This window comes from Abramis brama (assembly GCF_963993115.1).
Source record: "Abramis brama genome assembly, chromosome: 13".
Lineage (NCBI taxonomy): Eukaryota > Metazoa > Chordata > Actinopteri > Cypriniformes > Leuciscidae > Abramis > Abramis brama.
Window position 1 is genome coordinate 103,721 of NC_139975.1, and position 22,780 is coordinate 126,500.

At 36.0% G+C, this 22,780-nt stretch overlaps 2 protein-coding genes across 2 annotated transcripts in view; both read left to right on the plus strand.

Moving 5' to 3' along the window:
* The window catches only part of stag3 (STAG3 cohesin complex component), a gene marked incomplete at its 5' end in the record, with an annotated part of 65,299 nt that overhangs the window by 41,642 nt on the left and 877 nt on the right, over nt 1–22,780 (plus strand). The gene's annotated exons all lie outside the window — the stretch shown is intronic.
* Nucleotides 1,130–11,634, plus strand: LOC311095543 (uncharacterized protein; the record flags this gene model as incomplete). Its single annotated transcript, XM_084134069.1, has 7 exons — nt 1,130–1,207; nt 1,453–1,503; nt 2,734–2,781; nt 2,974–3,042; nt 4,257–4,307; nt 11,174–11,221; nt 11,414–11,634. 7 exons carry the CDS (start codon nt 1,130–1,132, stop codon nt 11,504–11,506), a joined length of 438 nt encoding a protein of 145 aa, XP_083990195.1. The 3' UTR covers nt 11,507–11,634.

A 22,780-nucleotide genomic window follows, 5' to 3' on the forward strand; every position in this document is an offset into this window, starting at 1 on the left:
CCATGTGTATGGAATTGAGGATTGTGATTGGCTGATCGCAAGAAGTCCTCATAATTTCGGGTTTTGTCAAACCACTGTGTTAATCTCGTTCAAACTCGTTCATCAAAATGAAGGAATCTTTTTTCGAGTCATTTCGTTAATTTAAGGGGCTTTAAATGTTATACTTTTAACAGGCAAATTCCCAAAACACATCCACCTACGCAATCTTGATCATATTCTGAATTAAGAAATAATTATAATGCAGTAAAAAATAATTCACAGGTAACATAAATAATAACTTTACCTTCCGAGTCTTTCGTTCATTTGTCACGTGACAGACGCAATGAACGGATCCCGTTAATGAACGATTCATCACCACATTTCTGAGACAGCCAGCCACGTGCGGATCAGTCTTCACGGTGAAGAGACGTCAGGTAAGAATTGTGTTCAAATTCCAAGCACCCAGCTACACTTCAAGTCTAAAAACTGTATTAATATTATTTTTATATTCCGTTGGTAGTAGTTTGAAATATTCTAAAGTTAATTTGAATTAGCAGTTAGGCTATAAGCTAGCTTTGGTGACACGTGTCTGTATTTCACAACGCGTGAGGATTTAATTTAATATTGAACTTATTAATCACGTTATTGCCATATTGAGATCATATTTATTTCGCGGAACATTTGGGCAGTGTAATGAGGTTGACTTGTGAATCAGTATAACGTTAATGTTAGTTCGATAACCTACTCAATTTCTAGGTCCCTGTCGTGCAATTTAGGCCTAACAACTATTATTTAACGTTAGTATCCCGAAGCATGGTGATTATTTGTAACTGAAACTTTGTTCCTTAGCTAGTCCTAGTTTTTAAGCTGAGGAAGGTGCTGTTAGTCAAATTATAATGGTTAACTTTAGGGACATCTACAGTGTGTTTGAGAGAGAAAAGCAGCATGTTTAAAAAAAATTAAAATCACTAAACACAAGATTCATGTTTTACTGTAGGCTACTAGTAAAACTTATTGGTATTACATCCTGGTATGTATAATAATCGTTATTGTTAATAATTTCACCGTTCATAATAACAAATAAAGGTGTAAAACAGTTGATTATGTCAGTGATATCTAAAAGTCATGTTGTAAACTGATTAAAAACACCATGTGGCCTTTGCAGGAGATGGCAGCTACAAGATCCAGGAGGACCAAATTAAAAACTAAAGAAGAAGCAGCCACGTCTGTATGTCCTCATATTCACTGCTGGTGTCATATTGTGTATTGAGAAGGATAGACAGAAGTTCAGTATTAGTCAGATTGGACCATAGTTTGTGTCTGTATGTCCTCATATTTACCAGAGTACTGTCACTACAGTACTAACAGTGTTTCTCTTACTTCAGTACAGTCGGATTGGACCATAGTTTGTGTAAAAGCAATTGTGCAAATTTATGTATTTATAATCAAACTGTTTTCTTTGTTCCTCATAAGATTTCAACTGAGACGGATCCTCAGTTGAGACTTAATGACACCAATCAACAGGTAATTTATGTACCATTTAAAGGGGTGGTAAAACACGATTTGACTTTTCTAACTGTAGTTAGTGTGTAATGTTGCTGTTTGAGCATAAACAACATCTGCAAAGTTACAACGTTCAAAGTTTAAAGCAAAGGGAGAGATTTGCATTTAAAGAAATCAATTTCTAAGAACTACAGAAACGGCTGATAGGGACTACACGACATTCCTGTGGGCTTGCTGACATCACTAAGCCCAATATTTACATAAACCCCTCCTCTGGGAACACAATAAATAAAGGGGGCGAGGCAATTTTATGTTGCTTTGGAAAAGAGTTGTTGTGGCAGTAGAGTGTCGTTGCTGCTATGCCGTCGAAATGCTGTTATTTTCACCCAGATTGCAGGTCCACTTTGTTGTCTTCCTAAGGACGGTTACAATTTATTTTTTACTTGGTCCCTCATAATTATAATCCAAATGCCACTCTCTGTGCTGCACATTTTCCGGAGGAAAGCTTCCTCAATCTACGCGAGTTCAATGCAGGATTCACAAACGGCTTGTCCTGAAAGATCGAGCAGTTCCAACTGTTGTTTACGAGCCACAACCTGTAGGTATGATTTTTTTTCGTTGATGCGTTTTCCTGTAATAGTTCGTATTGTTAATTGTACGTTGTAGCAAGGAAGTAAACGAAGGACAACGCTGTTTGGCTCCACAAACCAGTTTGTTAAATGCTAATTCATACGTATCCGACGAACACATACAAACTTCTGTTTAATATCACCAGCGCAGCGAACTTGCACTTGGCGGTTAGCGAATCACAGCACACTGGGCCAGCTAACCAATCTGAGCCCATTGCGTATTTTTGAGGGCGGGGCTTCATAGAACCCGGAAATCATCCGACCGTTTTTACAAGGAGGGACAGAGCAGTGTAGAATAATGGTTAAATATGTGAAAAATGTGAATTTTTAAAAACGAAGCATGAACACATGTTACAGTGCACCCCACAAACACAATCAAGCCTTCGAAAAAAGGTGTTTTACCACCCCTTTAAGTTTTGGCAAAATCATGTAGAATCTCCATACGTTGAATAGTTTGTTTTCATGTAGATAAGATGCTGTCCTCACAAAAATCCATACCAGTGAGGACTTTGTGCTAGAGTACATTCTCACACACATTAATTGTTAATCTATGAATTCACCTGTATTATCTGTTATTCTGAAATGAATCTTCATTAAACTCCTTTTTTCTCTCTCCCACAAGATCTCTACTCTTGATCCTCAGCTGACTCTTTATGATCCCTCTCAACAGGTAATGTTTACCATTGGAAATATGCGTTTATTTCTAATGTTTTTTTAATTGTCAAAGACGTGTTGATTTCTAATCCAATAAGGCTTTTAGAGTAAATGGTTAGTTATAAGAAATGTTTTCATATTTCTCATAAAGCAGTACACATGATTTTCTGCTTATCTGTGTTTACAAATGTTTAAAAATATTTCATAGGTGATATCTGAAACAGAACAACACACCAAGGGTTTTGTCAGCGGTGAGGCAGATGATGGATCAGAGAAGGTGATTTTTAATTTGTGTGTGAATGTAACCTAGAAAGGGTTTGCCTAACACCGTGTCCTAACTACACGCGACGCGACGCCGCGACACGCGATAAAAGGTATATTTTCCATATTAATCAAAGTTTTTGTCCTAACCAGCTGCGACGTCGACACGCGACGTTTCTAATTTAGAAATGGTTTCTATTTTCCTGCGATGTCGCACTGGAACAACAAACACAAAGTATGGCAATGATAATCTCAGGCACTATTTATGTGCTTCATTTAAAGGTATAGCGGAGGATCTTTCCGAATTTTAGATAAGACCCGCCCTCTCGACTTTTTGAAAAGTTTGATTGATTCACCAGAATGATTGACAATTAGGAGGACCAATAGTATACACTACCCACCCGGAAGTAAAAAAATCCTCCGCTATACCTTTAATGTTAAAAGTGTGTAATGTGACTTTGAATGTCATTTAGTGCTCCAGCTATGAAGCTGTAAAAGCAACAATGGATATAATTCACCTCAGATCTTGAAATTAAACAAATGGAAACAAGAACGTTAAAACTGTGAACAAACAAGTGTATTATTTGACAAAGATTGTTTTAGTAACTCAGTAGCCTATGTATTTTTTTAATGGTGTAATATTTTATAATTTGATTATGTAGCTACTAATCCATTTTCGTGCGATTGCCGTCAAGATAACTCTCTAGTGCTGTGCACTTGCCGCGAGACCCCGCCCACACACTGTTCTGATTGGCTGTGATTTTTGATTGACGTTGTGGTGTCTCACAGTCGCGTTGCGTCTAGTGTGGACAGACACACTGCCTGTCGCTGGAATCTTCTCGCGTCGCGTGTAGTTAGGACACGGTGTAAGGTAAGGGAGCCCTGCTCCTGGAGAGCCTCTGCCCAACAGAGTTTAGGTTCCACACTAATTTAACACTGCTGTTTGAAATGGTCATGTTCACAATAGCTAGACAGGTAATCATTTCTATGGGCACTCAGCCAATATGTACCATGGTATTTAGAGAAGTCTCAGCAGATTTTTCACTACAGTCAGATTGGACCATAGTTTGTGTCTGTATGTCCTCATATTCACTTACTAGAGTACTGTCACTACAGTACTAACAGTGTTTCTCTTACTTCAGTACAGTCGGATTGGACCATAGTTTGTGTAAAAGCAATTGTGCAAATTTATGTATTTATAATCAAACTGTTTTCTTTGTTCCTCATAAGATTTCAACCGAGACGGATCCTCAGTTGAGACTTAATGACACCAATCAACAGGTAATTTATGTACCATATAAGTTTATAACGATACAGCAAACCCACGATTCGGATCGTTTCACGATTTTTTATATATTTTTTTTAATGTTAAATTAAATATTTAATATTTTTATTAAATAAGATAGTTTGAAAAACCTGTATAAACTGAACACCAAAGAACAATATTAACTATTAAGCGGTAGTGACGCCATGTAAGGGACCTAAAGCGCGCCTAAAAGCTGTCACAAAGAACCGGTAAAAGTAATGATTATGAATGTCAAATATAGCAAGGAGACATTTCTATTGTTTATTAATAAACAAGTGTTTTCTGTGTCAAAGATGAAGTTGACGATGCTGACTCGCGATCTTCGCAGTAGTGAACTCGCCGGAGAGAAATGCACATACGGATTACATGAGCCGAGAGCAGTCTGTTTTCTTTTTTTCGTTTTGAATTGTTTTGTTTAAAAGTAGGCTACACAGTAGGCTACACATTCCAAGCTTTCTATCGATATATGTCTCCGGTCTGTGAGGCAAGTAGCTTATATGCTGAGTTTCGGTTCATTTATGAGACGAGCTCCAGTTCACGCGCCTGCGCCTCCGTGTCCTGATTATATTGCCTGCTATATTTATTATTTATTAAATCCATTCAATTGGTTGATGAAACATTGATTAAAATTAAGATAACACAATTTAACAAAATTCACTTTAAAGAAAGGCTTTCTACAAAAACAAACTTAATGAAGTGGTCAATCATGTCTGCCCACTCGTCTCCTGATATACTGCGCATATTATGATCTTACTCACGCTTTTCACTTTTCATATAATCAACATAGATTAAATTAAAAAGTGTATTATTTTATTTAAACATAAATATGAAACTAAATCGTTTTCTTTAATGACTGGGCTACAACATGTAGGCCTATTAGCCTACAGTACAGAGACATTCAATGTCGGAGCGGGATTTGAGTGAACGCCGTCTTATCGTTGAGCATGTCGGGGGAGAGGTACGATTTTCAAACAATCATCGAATATTATTTTACTTGATATGCCAATCCTTAATATTTGGTGTTTTAAATGCGTATTTGAGGTCTCTGTGAAAGTTTGAAAGCTTCTAGTGCTGCTTTTAGAGTGCTCACGTCCGTAACAGAGAACTGTCACATCCTTAACATTGTTTTTTCCTCATAAATGCGAAACATGATAAATAATTCGTAGAAAGTTCTGTGGAGAGCCAACCCTTCTTCATTCAGTGGGTAGTATTACTTTTGGTTTGCGCAGTGTAATTCACAGAATTACAAAAAAAACATTTGCCACCTAAAAGTTAAAGATTTTTTGTGTCACGTCCGTAACGCATGTATAGCCTATTTCCCTTATATTAAATATAAAAAGCATATGTAAACTGATATTTTTCTAATGTCTGGACTCCTTTATTAAGGGAGTATGGATATATAAACAGATGTTTCAATATATTGGTATTAAATGCGTTTTCTGAGAATTTATATTTCAAGTTTTGACTGCAAATGTCACGTCTCCCAATAGTAATTTAAAGATGTGGATCTTGAAGGGAAGGATGACTCTAGGAGTTGGAAGGGGTGTGTTGCGATTCTGCCTTCTCACAACGCAACACAGGATCGTAGATCTGAGTATCGTGGTTTCGGTTTCATATCGCGTATCGTTACAGCCCTAATCTCCATATGTTGCATAGTTTGTTTTCATGTAGATAAGATACTGTCCTCATAAAAAGCCATACCAGTGAGGACTTTGTGCTAGAGTACATTCTCACACACATTAACCCTCTGGGGTCTGAGGTGTTTTGGGGGTCCTTGAGATGTTTTGACATGCCCTGACATTTGTGCTTTTTTCAGTTGCTTATAAACATATTAATGGCAAAGGTATAATTACACTCTATTTAGCACAAACAGGGCTACCATAATATGTGAGCAACATGTGTGTACATGTTTGTATTTTTGAGAGAATAATGTTTATGCTTTAACAAAAAATTAAAGTTTCTGAAATAAGGCCAAAAAACACATACTAAATATGTGTCCACAAGACTTTTGAATAATGGATGTTGTCGCGGAGAGTTTTTTCTTCAAAATGATCTGAAAATCATCCTGCCTAATCATTCACATAAAACAATACATTGATTTAAACTTTGTAAGACACATTTTGTTTGGAAAGGCAATATGCATGGGGTCGTGATTCACACCTGAGAAGACGACCCGCATAATGAGCCACATAACGAGCCTTTCATTCAGGTGTGTCACTGAGAGGGTATACCACAAGTAAAGAATGTGAGGACTTATTTTGTATGCATGCAAATTGCATAATATCCAAGGTAAACATTTCTAGTAACTATGCAGTTAATTCTCATACTGTATTTTCAGAAAGTTTTGGAATATATCCTCTCCCCAAATGTCACTAATAAAAAACTAAAATAATGTAATGAGAAGGTTTATATTGACTTATTAAGATGTTACTTCTACCTTGTGAATGTTTTGCTATTTTATTAAACAGTTTTCACATATGAATCAACAATTACAATTTTAACAATATTTCAAGTGTAATCTTTCTTTGTAAAAAGTATACTTTGATTTTATCATACGTATTTCAAAGTTAAGGATTCATTAGTTTGAATATTGGAACAAACACTATGCTAACATCTTAATTGATAATTCAATATACCTACTTTATTTTTCACAAAACATCACATACTATATATTTAACGTGAGCAGAAATTGGTGAACAAAAGCTTATTTGATGTGACCGTAGTCTTTTTTACAGTAAAAACTTTATAATCTATCCAAAACTAATCAACGAAATCTTGTCTAAACATTCATATTTCATCTGTAACACATCGTTTTTATGATATATTTGCATATACATGTTAATTTGCAGTTTAATACGTTGCTTATACAAAGACATTTTATTTAAACATATTTCAGTCGATTTTTACTCATCTCAGTATTGCAATATAGTTTGGTAAAAGCTAAACTAGTAGATGTGTTCATGTAAAAATAACATGTTTACTAATGTAAGTGCAAGTGTTAACGAAAGGCACAGATGCGCGCTGTTGTTCACAGCTGTAGTAAACATCTGTGCCATTCATTCATTCACACACAGACACGCGATTCATATTCAAACAGTCTTTTTGCGTTTACAGACACTATTGCATATCGCGATTAGAACAAAGCACTTAAGAATAAAAAACTTACTACAGTGCTCTGAATAGCTGAATCCGTTGGTCCTCGATGTGAAACTAAATTATTCCTAAGGATTATTCCTCACAGCGAAGCAAGATGACATAAAGGGCACAAGTCTGATTAAACTCGCAGTGTGTTTTATCCAGCTGATGTGGGCGTTGACACGTTTGCATGGATTGCTTCAGATCATTTGCGTTTGAATAGCGCGTGCTCTCTGTGTGCGTTTACATTAATGATTGCTGACCCCAGAGGGTTAATTGTTACAACTTCAAATAGATTCTCCTCACTCAGTGAAACACCCACTGAGAATCCTGTTGAACGTGCCCTAGTTATTGGCGATTCTATTACACGGAACGTGAAAATAGAGCCACCAGCCACCATAGTCACATGTTTTCCGGGAGCCAGAGCGCCTGACATCAAAGCAAATTTAAAAGTGCTGGCTAATGCTAATCGTAAATTCTCTAAGATTATTATTCACGTCGGCGCAGACAATTGGAAAAGTTTTTGGGGCAAACCTGACCTGTTGAAAAGAGATGGTATTCATCCCTCCTGGGATGGTGCTGCTCTTCTCTCTAGTAATATGGCTCATAGTCTTAGAGCTCAAACATGACAATCTGGGGCTCAGGTCAGGAAGCAGACAGACTGGCTAAACCGACCGTCTGCTAGTGGCCTCGCGTCACCAAGGTCAGATAAATCCCATCACATAGAGCCTCTTTCACCTAGATATCATCATATAGAGACTGTGTCTGTTCCCCGAATTAGGACGATACAAAAAACTCCTAAACCCGTTCAAGGGTAAAAATGTAATTGTTGTTCAACAAATAAAAAACAGATGTAATACGAATGAACAAATGATAAAGCTTGGGTTGCTGAATATTCGATCCCTTACTTCAAAAGCACTTATTGTTAATGATATGATTACAGACTATAACCTAGATGTGCTGTGTTTGACAGAAACCTGGCTAAAACCAGACAGTTATATTACTTTAAATGAGTCCACCCCGCAAGATTACTGTTATAAACATGAGCCTCGTCTGAAACGCAAAGGGGGAGGAGTTGCTGTAATTTATAGTAATATCTTCAGAATAACTAAGAAGTCTTGTTTTAAATGTAATTCTTTTGAAGTGTTGTTGCTTAATATAGCAATATATAGTGTAAATGATAAATCACGTTTGAGATTTGTGCTGGCTACTGTATACAGGCCACCAGGGCACCATACAGACTTTATCAAAGAATTTGCTGATTTTCTATCAGAGTTAGTACTGGCTGCAGATAAAGTACTAATTGTTGGTGATTTTAATATACATGTGGATAACGAAAAAGATGCATTGGGATTGGCTTTTAAAGACATTCTTAACTCTATTGGAGTTAGACAACACGTGTCAGGACCTACTCATTGTCGTAATCATACTCTAGATCTAATATTATCACATGGAATCAAAGTTGATGCCGTTGAAATTCTGCAGCAGAGCGATGACATCTCAGATCATTATCTAGTCTCGTGTAAACTTCATTTAGCCAAGGCTGCAAAGTCGACTCCGTGTTGCAAATATGTTAGACCTAGGGTTGTGCCGATAGACGATAGTATCGTGTATCGACGATAGACAGAGATATTGTCGATAGCAGATGCCTTTGACGATATCAATACGATAATTGGCTTGTTTTCCCATTAATGTATTAAATTATTATTATTATTATTATTATTATTATGAAGCTAGTATAGTTATTAAATTAATTAGGAACTACAATTATATTTGCCTTGCCTAAATTCACGACATCACCACAACCACACTTGCGACATCACCACACTTGCGACACGACGCGCGCGTGTGAGGACTCCTCAAAGAAAATGTTTTTAAAACAGACAAAAAAAAAAACTAATTCCCACAACGAAATTTAATTGCAAGGTGATCCATTCACAAATTGTCAAGAGTGCTTGTTTTAACAGACGCATCATTCTTATACAGAGCCAAGATAAAGACGGCATCGTTGTTCGTCAGTATTTGGTTTCCATGGTAGGCCTTCATTAACAAAATATTTAATGACACTAATAACACTAAAAACAATACAATTACAAAATATTAATTATAATTATAATATCAATAAAATTATATAGGGCGCCTAGGCCTACTAAAGTCTTTAGTTCACGAAGCATCTGTGAAACTCTGCCAGTTTAACAAGAAATATTCTTCTAATTTTTTCACTGTCAATAATGTAAGTCCACAAGAGAAATATTAAGCCAGTAAATTAAGATAGTTGCTGTAGCCTACCATTATATCCACCGTCGTCTCTGAGAGAATGCGCCGTTAATGCAGCGAAAGCTCAGTCGGTTTCTGCTTTCGTTTTCAGGGAATGAGAGCGTTTACATGCACGTTCTTAACTCGATTAGGCTATGCTGAATAAACTGACAATGCATGTGGTCATGTAAACGCATTAACCCGTTTTCCTTTATCAGAGTCAAGTCATAAGTTTAAGTAGCCTATAACCGATCGACTTTTAGATTTTTGCCTCTGATTTCTCCCGGCATTTAAAACCCGCGTTATTTGGGCTTATTGAAGTGCGGTGCGCATATGAAGTGCATCAAGGCAGAGAGAGCACTGGTAGGAGGACATATATCGCAGACTCCGACTCTTTCTTGACCCAAGAAATTATTAAAACTTGTTCACATCTCGTGCAGACGTACAGTGTAGTTACAGTGTAGTTACAGAATGCTGCATCTGTAACTGCGTGAGAGGATAATGTGTGTCCGTAAATTTCCCGCTGACATGTTGAAATACTCAGAGTCAGATACAAGAATGATTAGGATATTTTTTTTACCTCACTATTCCAGGAAATAACCTGATTTAGCCTATTAATAAACACTCCACCTTTACTAGCAAAATAAAAAAAGATTTTCATTTAAAAGGAAGTAATAAAACAAGCAAATTGATGAGTAAATAAGCAAGTTAATAATCAAATAAGTAAGCCCCGCCCCCCTCACGATAATATCGTGTATCGCCGATCTCACAGGCTGCGATAGGACGATATGAAAATGAAGCATATCGCCCAACTCTAGTTAGACCTATCACTTCTGCCACTAAAGATTGCTTTATTAATAATCTTCCTGATCAGTTTCATCATCTCAGCATCCCAGATAGCTTAGAAGAACTAGATATTGCGACAGAAACTTTTAACTCTCTCTTTTCCAGCACTTTAGACACAGTTGCTCCGTTGCGCTCAAAAAAGATTAAAGAAAATGCTCCAACGCCGTGGTACAGCGAGCACACTCGGGCCCTTAAGAGAGCAGGCAGAAAAATGGAGCGCAACTGGAAGAAAACAAAACTAGAGGTATTTCGCATTTCATGGAAGGAGAGCTCGATTGCTTACAGAGAGGCCTTAAAATCTGCTAGATCTGCTTTATTTTTCAACCCTATACGCTGATTTCACGCAGCCGTTATTTTGAAATCGAAAGTGAGGCTCCGGTGGGAAGAAAACCGAAAGTGTCGCCTTTAATCACAGGAGAGTCGTGAATGCGATGGCGTATTGTTGTTTAATGATGTCAATTCTAAAACTGTACATACATTTCTTTAATACTTCAGACTATATACAGTGAAATTCATTTATAAATATTTTTTTTATATATATATAATTCAGAAAGTAAAAAAGTAAATAATCTTCATTAAACTCCTTTTTTCTCTCTCCCACAAGATCTCTACTCTTGATCCTCAGCTGACACTTTATGATCCCTCTCAACAGGTAATGTTTACCATTGGAAATATGCGTTTATTTCTAATGTTTTTTTAATTGTCAAAGACGTGTTGATTTCTAATCCAATAAGGCTTTTAGAGTAAATGGTTAGTTATAAGAAATGTTTTCATATTTCTCATAAAGCAGTACACATGATTTTCTGCTTATCTGTGTTTACAAATGTTTAAAAATATTTCATAGGTGATATCTGAAACAGAACAACACACCAAGGGTTTTGTCAGCGGTGAGGCAGATGATGGATCAGAGAAGGTGATTTTTAATTTGTGTGTGTGAATGTAACCTAGAAAGGGTTTGCCTAAGGTAAGGGAGCCCTGCTCCTGGAGAGCCTCTGCCCAACAGAGTTTAGGTTCCACACTAATTTAACACTGCTGTTTGAAATGGTCATGTTCACAATAGCTAGACAGGTAATCATTTCTATGGGCACTCAGCCAATATGTACCATGGTATTTAGAGAAGTCTCAGCAGATTTTTCACTACAGTCAGATTGGACCATAGTTTGTGTCTGTATGTCCTCATATTCACTTACATGTCGCACAGTGTGATTTGTAATGATCTTATAGGATTGCTTAAATCATGCAGTGTATCCTGAACTTAAGATCTTTCACAAGTGTAATATTCATCAAATTTCATTGATCATTATGTAACAATTGCAATGTAAACTTTTTTTTTACGCTTTTTTTTGTCAGATAACTTGGACTTTACTGATTCAGAGCAAAGTGAAGACAGTGATGCTGAGACATATCCACAGACAATAACAGAAATGAGTAAAATCACACAAATATGCAAAGATCGAAACATTAAATACAACATATTTACATCTACCATATAGTGCACTAAATATTATACAGTTGTTTAGATATGCACAAATGTTACTGAAGTTACATGGCTTTAAAATTTAAAATAGCAGTTAATAGGCTGAGTTTAAATTGCTTATTACACTTACACATTAGACCTACCCCAAAAATGAGCTGAATTATACTGTACTCGACAGCCAGTTCAACAAAGTTAAGTAGTGACCAAATCACTGCCCAACAAAATAAAATAAAAAATGCTTAGTTTTAACTGTTTTTGATAGATATATTTCTAGACATTTGCAGTTTCATCGCAATGTGCAACAGTTTGTTTGTGTTTGAATTGTCTAAACCTGTGACACTAGTATTGAGCTCTACTGTTCATACCACAGGAACAAAGAGAGCTAGTGGACCTGTTGAGGAACCTCCAGGCACCATAGGTAGTATGAGCTACAATACCTCAGTCCAACAGCATGTCCGGAGGGAAGAGACTGAACAACCAGGTAAAAGCCCACAAATACACTGCACTAGGAAGAGGTATAGATCAAGAATCAGTTCATGTAGGCATAACACAACTAGTGTATGCTTTTTTCAAAGTATTCTTTTTCCGTTCACAGATGTTGACTCTGCCTTGGGAGACCCATCTCAAGATATGACAAGAATATACGACAACACTGGCGGTAAGAAGGACAAGATATATATACACACTAGGGATGAGCGAGTACAGCATTATCTGTATCTGTATCTGTTAACCATATGAATTATCTGTATCTGTACTCGGACTGGGCGGTGCCTAACCCGGAAGTGGGCGGGATTTAACCCGGAAGTGGGTCGGGTTGTCTTGAAATGGGTGGGGCTTTAACCGGTATGTTATTTTAGGCATGCAATTGATATGGGTTGATCAGAAATTGTTATATTTATTGCTGATTAGACAACTATTTACATGACAGCATTAGCATTGAGCTTCAGATCAATGGTTTTGATCACGATAACAAACGAACTACAGAACAAGTTTTGCAACAATGAATACAACACATGCGGTTGCAATTATGAAGTAAAATGTAATGAACAAGAGTTTTCATCTCAACTAGGGCTGGGTGATATGGACCAAAAGTCATATCCTGATATATTTAGGCTGAATTTCGATATACGATATATATATCCCGATATTTTTTTATTTTTCATGTTTTATTTTTTTTTAAATTTGTTGACACACACACACAAGTACTGTCCCCCTTTACTTAACATAAATTGTAAGAATATGACTAATAGTAAAGACTAGTAGCCTACTAATAAACATTAGGCCTATGCTAAAGGTATTAAACAGCAGTCCCAAACTAGTTTTTGTTAATACAATGTTGAGCCACCACAGTCATTTAAAAATATAAAAAAATAACACAAAGAAAAATAGTGACATTTTGGGGTTAATATGGAAACGACAGTTACCATGGTGAATACACAATACTAACAAGAACTGTGAATGAAACATGGAAACTGCTCCTGGTGAATAGAATGAAAATCATACCTGCATTACTTTTATTTCGTGTAATTTACAACGTAACGGCGTTGCCTGCTCGTAGTTTCTTTTGCCCTTTATATTCAGTGAGGCGATGCAGCGCGCGCCGCCGCATTGCGCGTGCAATTGAGTGTGCGCTACTACGACTACAGTTTAACGGCTGACAGGACAAGAAAGTCCGTTTTTCTGGGGTAAAAGACTTTGTTTTTTATAACATAACATACTCTAAACACGCATGCAAAGTGGAAAAGGAGGGGCGGGGGCGCGGGGAGCAGTGCAGAGAGCTCCGGGTCAGCAGCTTGCTTGGAGCAAGGATCACAGCGCAAATTTGAACTATATCGATATATGCGATATGGTCTAATTCCATATCGCATGTAAAATAAATATTATATATATATATATATATATATATCTCGCCCAGCCCTAATCTCAACATAACTTTTTTTTTTTTAAATCCGAGCACAGATATTGACTCGTATTACTCGTATAATACTCGTACTCGACAAAAGTGCTTTATCCGTACCGGATACTCGTTTCAGCCGAGTATCCGGCTCAACTCTAATACACACACACACACACATCTCAATTAAATACATTTTGAAATAATATAATAATAAACAAGGCTCAAACATCGATTTCGTAAAAGACATGCGTGTTTATTTGAGCACTTGCGTCAATGAAACATCATACTAAAGCCTTTAAAGCATTGAAATAAATATCAGTAAATAATATTCACTTAAATATAACAGTTAAATATCTAAAACATTTTTTATATTTCCACACAAAGACGCTTGATATAGCCTAATAGCTAGATTACCTAGCCAGATATAGCTCTGCGCTTTGAGAAGTCGTTTGAGTCGCAGTCCGTGCCTATATTGGCCTACCGATGGAAAAAAACGCGAGAGTGCCAATCGACAAACTGGCAACAGCTGCCATAGAACTAATCCGGCCGGTGTCATTTTCTAGATGTGTGGACAGTTAATCCAGGTGTTTCACCTTGGCTACAGGGGATAATTCAAAACAGGTATTCTTTTCAGTCCTGGATCCGTCACTGACTTTGCCTCAAAACGTCCCGTTCTGAGAATTCTTTCTTTCTTTATAACCTTTCTTTTTTCTTTCTTTCTTTCTAACTAATCTTCATTTCTTTCTTACTAATCTTTTTCTTTCTTTCTTTCTTTCTTTCTTTCTTTCTTTCTTTCTTTCTTTCTAACTAATCTAATTTCTAACTAATCTATCTTTCTTTCTTTCTAACTTTATCTTTCTTTCTTTCTTTCTTTCTTACTAATCTAGCTTTCTTTCTAACTAATCTATCTTTCTTTCTAACTAATCTTTCTTTCTTTAACTAATCTTTCTTTCTTTCTTACTAATCTTTTTCTTTCTTTATAACTAATCTATCTTTCTTACTTACTAATCTATCTTTTTTTATAACTAATCTTTCTTTCTAACCAATCTTTCTTTATAACCAATCTTTCTTTATAACTAATCTTCATTTCTTTCTTACTAATCTTTCTTTCTTTCTAACCTTCATTTCTTTCTTACTAATCTTTCTTTAGTTCTAACTAATCTATCTTTCTTTCTATCTAATCTTTCTTTCTTACCAATCTTTCTAACTTTATCTATCTTTCTTTCTTACTAATCTTTCTTTCTTACCAATCTTTCTTTATAACTAATCTTCATTTCTTTCTTACTAATCTTTCTTTCTTTCTAACCTATCTATCTTACTCTCTAACTAATCTATCTTTCTTTAGTTCTAACTTATCTATCTTTCTTTCTTACTAATCTTTCTTTCTTACTAATCTTTCTTTCTTTCTAACCTATCTATCTTACTCTCTAACTAATCTATCTTTCTTTAGTTCTAACTAATCTATCTTTCTTTCTATCAAATATTTCTTTCTTACCAATCTTTCTAACTTATCTATCTTTCTTTCTAACCAATCTTTCTTTCTTTAACTAATCTTCATTTCTTTCTTACTAATCTTTTTCTTTCTTTCTTACTAATCTTTTTCTTTCTTTCTAACTTATCTATCTTTCTTTCTAACCAATCTTTCTTTCTTTAACTAATCTTCATTTCTTTCTTACTAATCTTTTTCTTTCTTTCTTACTAATCTTTTTCTTTCTTTCTAACTAATCTATCTTTCTTTCTAACTAATCTATCTTTCTTTCTTTCTTTCTAACTAATCTTTCTTTATTTCTAACTTTATCTTTCTTTCTTACTTACTAATCTCTTTCTTTCTAACTAATCTTTCTTTCAAACCAATCTTTCTTTATTTAACTAATCTTCATTTCTTTCTTACTAATCTTTTTAACTAATCTCTTTCTTTATTTCTAACTTTCGTTCTTTATTTCTATCTTTCTTACTTTCTTACTAATTTATCTTTCTAACTAATCATTTTCTTTCTAACTAATCTATCTTTCTTTAGTTCTAACTTATCTATCTCTTTCTTTCTAACTAATCTTTCTTTCTTAACAATCTTTCTTTCTTTAATCTTCATTTCTTTCTTACTAATCTTTTTATTTATTTATTTCTAACTTATCTATCTTTCTTTATTTCTAAGTTATCTATCTTTATTTCTAACTTGCCTCTTTCTTTCTTACTAATCTTTTTTCTTACTAATCTATCTTTCTTTATAACTAATCTTCATTTCTTTATTTCAACTAATCTTTCTTTCATTGAAACTTATCCATCTATTTACTTTCTATCTATTATTTATCTATTTCTAACTAATCTTTTTCTTTGTTTCTAACTATTCTTTCTTTCTTTCTAATCTTTTTCTTTTATAACTAATCTACCTTTCTTTATTTCTAACTTATCTCTTTCTTTCTTACTCTTCTTTCTAATCTCTTTTTCTTTCTTTATAACTAATCTATCTTTCTTTCTATATTTGTAACTTATCTATCTTTCTTTCTTACTAATCTTTCTTTCTAACCAATCTCTTTCTTTCTTTCTTTTTCTTTCTTTCTTTCTTTCTTTCTAACCAATCTTTCTCTCTTTAAAACCAATCTTTCTCTCTTTAACTAATCTTTATTTCTAACTTATCTGTCTTTCTCATAATCTCTCTTTCTTTCTCATAATCTTTCTTACTAATCTATCTTTCTTCCTTTATTTCTAACATAACTAAGGGTGTCACGATTCTCCAAATCCTCGATTCGATTACATTTTCGATTCTAAATTCACGGTTCGATTCGATTCTCGATTAAAAACATTTTTTTGAAAGCACAAGCTATGCCATTTTTAGACTTTTATGCAATATAATAATATCTGACCTTTGTTCGCAATGTACCACAAATTTAAAACGTTTATTAATAACATAATGTAACAATAACTTATAAGTCAATTGGAAACTTAAACAATATAACCTATAACCTATTATAGACCCGGGGCTCCCTGGACTCCTCAGAGCAGTCCCAGACGAATAGCACGGCATTTTAAATTGGGTTCCCACAGCGTTTGCAACGCAGTACGAGAGAACGTTCTCGTAAGGGAACGTACTTGGTTACTTGCGTAAATCGGTTCCCTTAGAGATAAGGAAACGACTGCGTTGCCTTGCCGTGCTATTTCGCTCATATCAGGTACTTCGCTTCAGTCGATTTAAACCTAAAGTCCTTTGGCGAGTTTTCTCTGACTTCAGCCGCGTCCAAATTGGCGCGCTCGAGGTTGGCAGGGTGCCAAGCGCTCGCATTGGACCGCATACCACTGCTAACTCGCCATAGGTTCGTGCAGTTGCCGCAGCACAGCCAGCTCGCTCAGTCGAGCTATGGTGCTCTCGCTGTGCAGCTGCAATGCGATTTAAAATAAAGGCTTCAATATTCTCGAGAAAAGGAGTTTTACCTGTTACAGGCAAGCCGAGCTGACGTGACATATGGGGCGTGGCAGCATCGACGATTCCATATTTTGATTCGATGATTGAGATTGAGCATTAATTTCGATCGATTTCGATTTAAAATCGATATCGTGACACCCTTAAACATAACTAATCTATCTTTCTTCCTTTATTTCTAACATCTTATTTATTAATCTCTTTCTTTCTTACTAATCTTTGTTTTACTAATCTTTCTTTCTTACCAATCTTTTTCTTTATTTTTCTTTCTTTCTAACTAATCTTTCTTTCTAACTAATCTTCATTTATTTATTTCTAATCAATCTTTCTTTCACTAATATTCATTTCTTTCTTACTAATCTTTTTCTTTCTTTCTTTCTTTCTTTCTTTCTTTCTTACTAATCTTTCTTTTTCTTTCTTTAACTAATCTTCATTTCTTTCTTTCTTTCTTTCTTTATAACTAATCTTCATTTCTTTCTTACTAATCTTTTTCTTTTTCAACTAACCTCTTTCATTGAAACATATCTATCTACTATCTATTATTTATCTATTTCTAACTAATCTTTTTCTTTGTTTCTAACTATTCTTTCTTTCTAACTAATCTATCAAATTTCTTAACTCTCTGGTCCGGCTTTTTCAAGCCAACTTAAAGTTTGACTCAACAAACTTTTTTCTAGTTACCATTATGTTGCTAACTCTGTGTAATGGCTATTAAGGTTGATGCAGCGGTGCTTATTGTGTTGTGTCTGCCCTGATCAGTGCAGCCTTCGCTTTCATTGCGTTGGGATATGCAAATTTTGATAAGGTCGGAGCAGACTTCTCATGGTCTAGTCCACCCATGCATTTTATACTGCCCGCGAACCTGTCAGTATTTGCATGGTTTGCGAAAAGTCCCCAGCTGGCATTAGCCCTTAAGATTTCAGCTAAAGTGGAGAAGGCAGGAGTTCCCATATACGTCACGCTGACGTAATGTCTCGTTCCCGCCTCTCAGGGAACTGAGGTTACGAAAGTAACCGGAGACGTTTTACGTGCAAAAGGTAATCCATCATTCCTACTAGGGCTGGGTATTGACACAAATTTCACAATTCGATTTCGATTCACAAGCTTGCAATTCGATTCGATTACGATTACGATTCGATTCAATATCGATTATTTTGGATATCAGGTACAATACATTGCAAATTTTCTCAAGGAAAACATCTCTTAACTATTATTGTAAACTATGGGAGTCAGTTGTAGCCGATAGGCTTCATTAGCCTACTATATTATTGAAGGTAAAGAATAACTGATTTGTATACAATCACTTAAAATACACTTATTTATTTTTATAATAATAAAGTTATGAAATTATATAGCCAACAAATTTAAATGGTGGCCTTCATAAAAAAACTGTCCAGATTTATTCAAACAAGCATTAAATATTGAAGAACATAAAAAATTATAATGAATATGTAATATGGTGCATATATTTAACAAAATGCTCCTCTAGAGTTAATTTTTCTAGCTGACTAACGTTTATAGTCACTGGATGTTTTTTTGAGGTAAATGTGAAGTTACATGACATTGTTTACTAACGTCTTTCCACGCTTGAAACACTGATTCAGTGATTCCATGTGACATGATACGGACTTCGATAAGTTGTACTCTACCTTTTAACACACTTTCAGATGCTCATTCATGTTTATCTCGTGCTGTAACTGATATTATTTAGGCAGAAGAGAAGATCATGTGCGCGCCGCGGCTTCTCTTGAGCTGAGCAAGAGCGATCTCACGCCACTGCGCCAAAACGGTATTTATGTTTTTGAATTTCATAAGAAAATGGACGTAATTTGAGACTTTGTTTCGTATTAATAATAACAAAGCACAAAGAGTATTGCGATTTATTGAATGGGATGCGCGCAGCAATGTTACATTCATTCATCACTGAAAACAGGATGACTAATCGATTCTTGAGATTTATGAATCGATATCGTTTCGTAAAAATAAGATTCGATTAAAATCGAGAAATCTATTTTTTACCCAGTCCTAATTCCTACTGCGTTTTTCTACTTTATATAGTAAAGAATGCGAATAGTAAAGAATGCGAATATAATAATAGGCCTACTTAAAAGCAAACCAAAGGAAGAAACGTTTTTAATCCCCTGCGAAAATGGGTGAGACGTGAGTGAAAATTTGGGAAAAGAAACAGATTCCATGTCGAGTGGAATAACTAAGGGAATATTGTTAAATTTGTTGATAATTGGGTGACCAGATCGCAAAACGGAATACAAAGCAGACGAAGCTTAAATTTATGGGTAAGGGTGTCACGATTCTCCAAATCCTCGATTCGATTACATTTTCGATTCTAAAGTCACGGTTCGATTCGATTCTCGATTTAAAAAAAAAAAAAAATTGAAAGCACAAGCTATGCCATTTTTAGACTTTTATGCAATATAATAATATCTGACCTTTGTTCGCAATGTACCACACACTACATTGTCAAATTTAAAACGTTTATTAACTACATAATGTAACAATAACTTAATTGGAAACTTAAACAATATAACCTATTACCTACTATAGTCCCGGGGCTCCCTGGACTCCTCAGAGCAGTCACAGGCGAATAGCACGGTGTTTTAAATTGGGTTTCCACAGCGTTTGCATCGCAGTACGAGAGAACGTTCTCGTGAGGGAACGTACTTGGTTACTTGCGTAACCTCGGTTCCCTTAGAGATAAGGGAACGAGTACTGCGTTGCCTTGCCGTGCTATTTCGCTCATATCAGGTACTTCGCTTGAGTCGATTTAAACCTAAAGTCCTTTGGCGAGTTTTCTCTGAATGTATACACTTCAGCCGCGTCCAAATTGGCGCGCTCGAGGTTGGCAGGGCGCCAAGCGCTCCCGTTGGACCGCATGCCACTGCTAACTTGCCATAGGTTCATGCAGTTGCCGCAGCACAGGCAAACAGCTCGCTCAGACGAGCTATGATGCTCTCGCTGTGCAGCTGCAATGCGTTTTAAAATAAAGGCTTCAATATTCTTGAGAAAAGGAGTTTTACCTATTACAGGCAAGCCGAGCTGACGTGACATATGGGGCGTGGCAGCATCGACGATTCCATTTTCTGATTCGATGATCGAGATTGAGCATTAATTTCGATCGATTTCGATTTAAAATCGAAATCGTGACACCCTTATTTATGGGCTCACGCACAACTCTCTCATTCATCATGAATCCAAACGTTTCCATGGCTGCGATTTTAACATTTAATTGCTAACCTATTATTTATTTTGTAAACAAAGCTTTGTGCTTCACTCCTGTCATAATATTTATGTACAACAGCATTCACATACAAAAAAATTTGTTTTGGCGGGCCACCGCAGTGGTGTGGTTGTCAAGTTTACTGGCACAGCACTAAATTAGATTGCTTTGGTGATTTTGTTTTTTCTTTTTGTTTTTTCTTTTTTTTCCGTCCGTCAGTCCATCCATCCAAATTTTTATTGCATTATGTGCAGTTTATTACATCGAGTAGTCGGTTGCTAACACCAGGAATATAATGAGTGGAAGCACTTCCCATCTTTTATTGCAATCAATCTGCTCTGGTAATTCAAGCAAAATGATTGATGAACCTGACTAATACAGTTACATGTTAGCTGTTAAATTTGTATCAGGGCCAAAAAAATGAAAATTGTTAAACAAAAACAGAAGCCCTTCACTTTTGACTCAGATTAGAAATCAGTAAACTAGACTCAAGATGAGGGTGAGGAGTGTGTGGTTGGTTGGGACAGACTGAATATGCGTTCTGGCCTTTGTGGTGTTCAACCCAATCTGTTGTTCTTTTGTAGTGATTTTTGATGCAGCCACACATGATGCAAGAAGGAAAGCGAAACAAACATGGTCTCCAACAGAAATCGCAGCAGTACTCAAACATTTCCGGAACCACATTGCAAGGGGTAAACTTGTGAGTAAAATTGAATGTCAACAGTGCAAGACTGCCGAGTATCCTGCTTTAGCTGGTCGCTCTGTGCAAAACATTAGAGACTTTGTTAGGAATCGGGGCGTATCACTGAAAAGGAAACAGGTACAAAATGTTTAAGTTTATTATTATTTTATTTTTTTTTCGTTTTTTGTTGCTGCTGTTTTGTTCTAATGTGGGAAAATGTTTTAAACTTCTGTTGAAGGCTGTAAATGGATAGTGTTTCGTCCTATGTCATTTCTTTGGAGTTTTCCCCCTCCCCCCCTCCCTTTTCTCTTTGTACTTTCACTTCTAGCAGAAAGTTAGTAATGCTCATCGTAATGCCTGGTGACTATTCAACGCAGCTCCACCAATGCACTTGATCCTTTTGTGATTCATGTTTGCCTGCCTGTACTGTTATAGTGTTTTGAGAAATGTGTCTTTGAGAACTTGGTTCTTGAGGCTCATTTGGGCTGTCTTTTCTCTGTGAGTATTTCGCCGTTCATGTTTGTTCTCGTGGTTTGATCTGTTATTAAACGTGGGAAGAGAAAAGGACAGCTGAGTTTTGTTGTTTTTTCCCTTTACACAAGAACATTAGTGTATTTTGTTATTTGTTTAATATTGCCAGCAACAACTGTAATGTTGAAAATAAGCTGTAATTATTAAACAACTTCTTGTTCACTAAAGGTGCATACTGTTATATGTCCTCTAAAAGGTCATGTGGATATATCACACAAATATCAGATTCTTGAATGGTAAATGGACTGCATTTATATAGCGCTTTCACAGACCCAATGGCCACCCATGCGCTTTACAATATTGCCTCACATTCACCCATTCACTCACTCATTCATACACCGACGGCGGTGTCAGCCATGCAAGGCACCATCCAGCTCGTCGTCTTGCTCTCAAGGACACCTCGACACTTGGTCAGGTGATTGAACCACCAACCTTCCGGTTTGTAGACAATCTACATGAACCACTGAGCCACTGCCGCCCCTTGAATGCACCCTATAAAAGACTTGGCTGAATTAATATTCAAAATATCAGAATATCATAGTTTTAAATGGTTGGCTTTGTTGTCTGTTGGAGTATGAGCCCACAGGTGAGGATGTGTTTGCAGTGCACAGTATTGTTTTTAGTCTAATCATTTGTCCTCATAAATCAGGTATGTCCATTTAATGCACAGTGCTATCACTTTTGTGTTTGTGTTTAGCCATGTCCCATTAATTCATGTTTGTCCCTCTAATACACTTAAATGACAATTTTGTGTTGTATAGCAACTGTCCTTATAATATTGTTTTGTGTCATGGGCGGGGTTTAGACACCTAATTATATGTGTCCTCATAATTAAGTATATTTTCAGGTTGTTACATTATACGTTGTGTTGTGTGTAAACAAACTCTGAAGTGAAATCTGTGTTGTATGGCTCAAAACAGATTTTTTGATACCCTCCCCATCTCTGTAGAGCAAGTGGAAATGGGTGTCCCCCT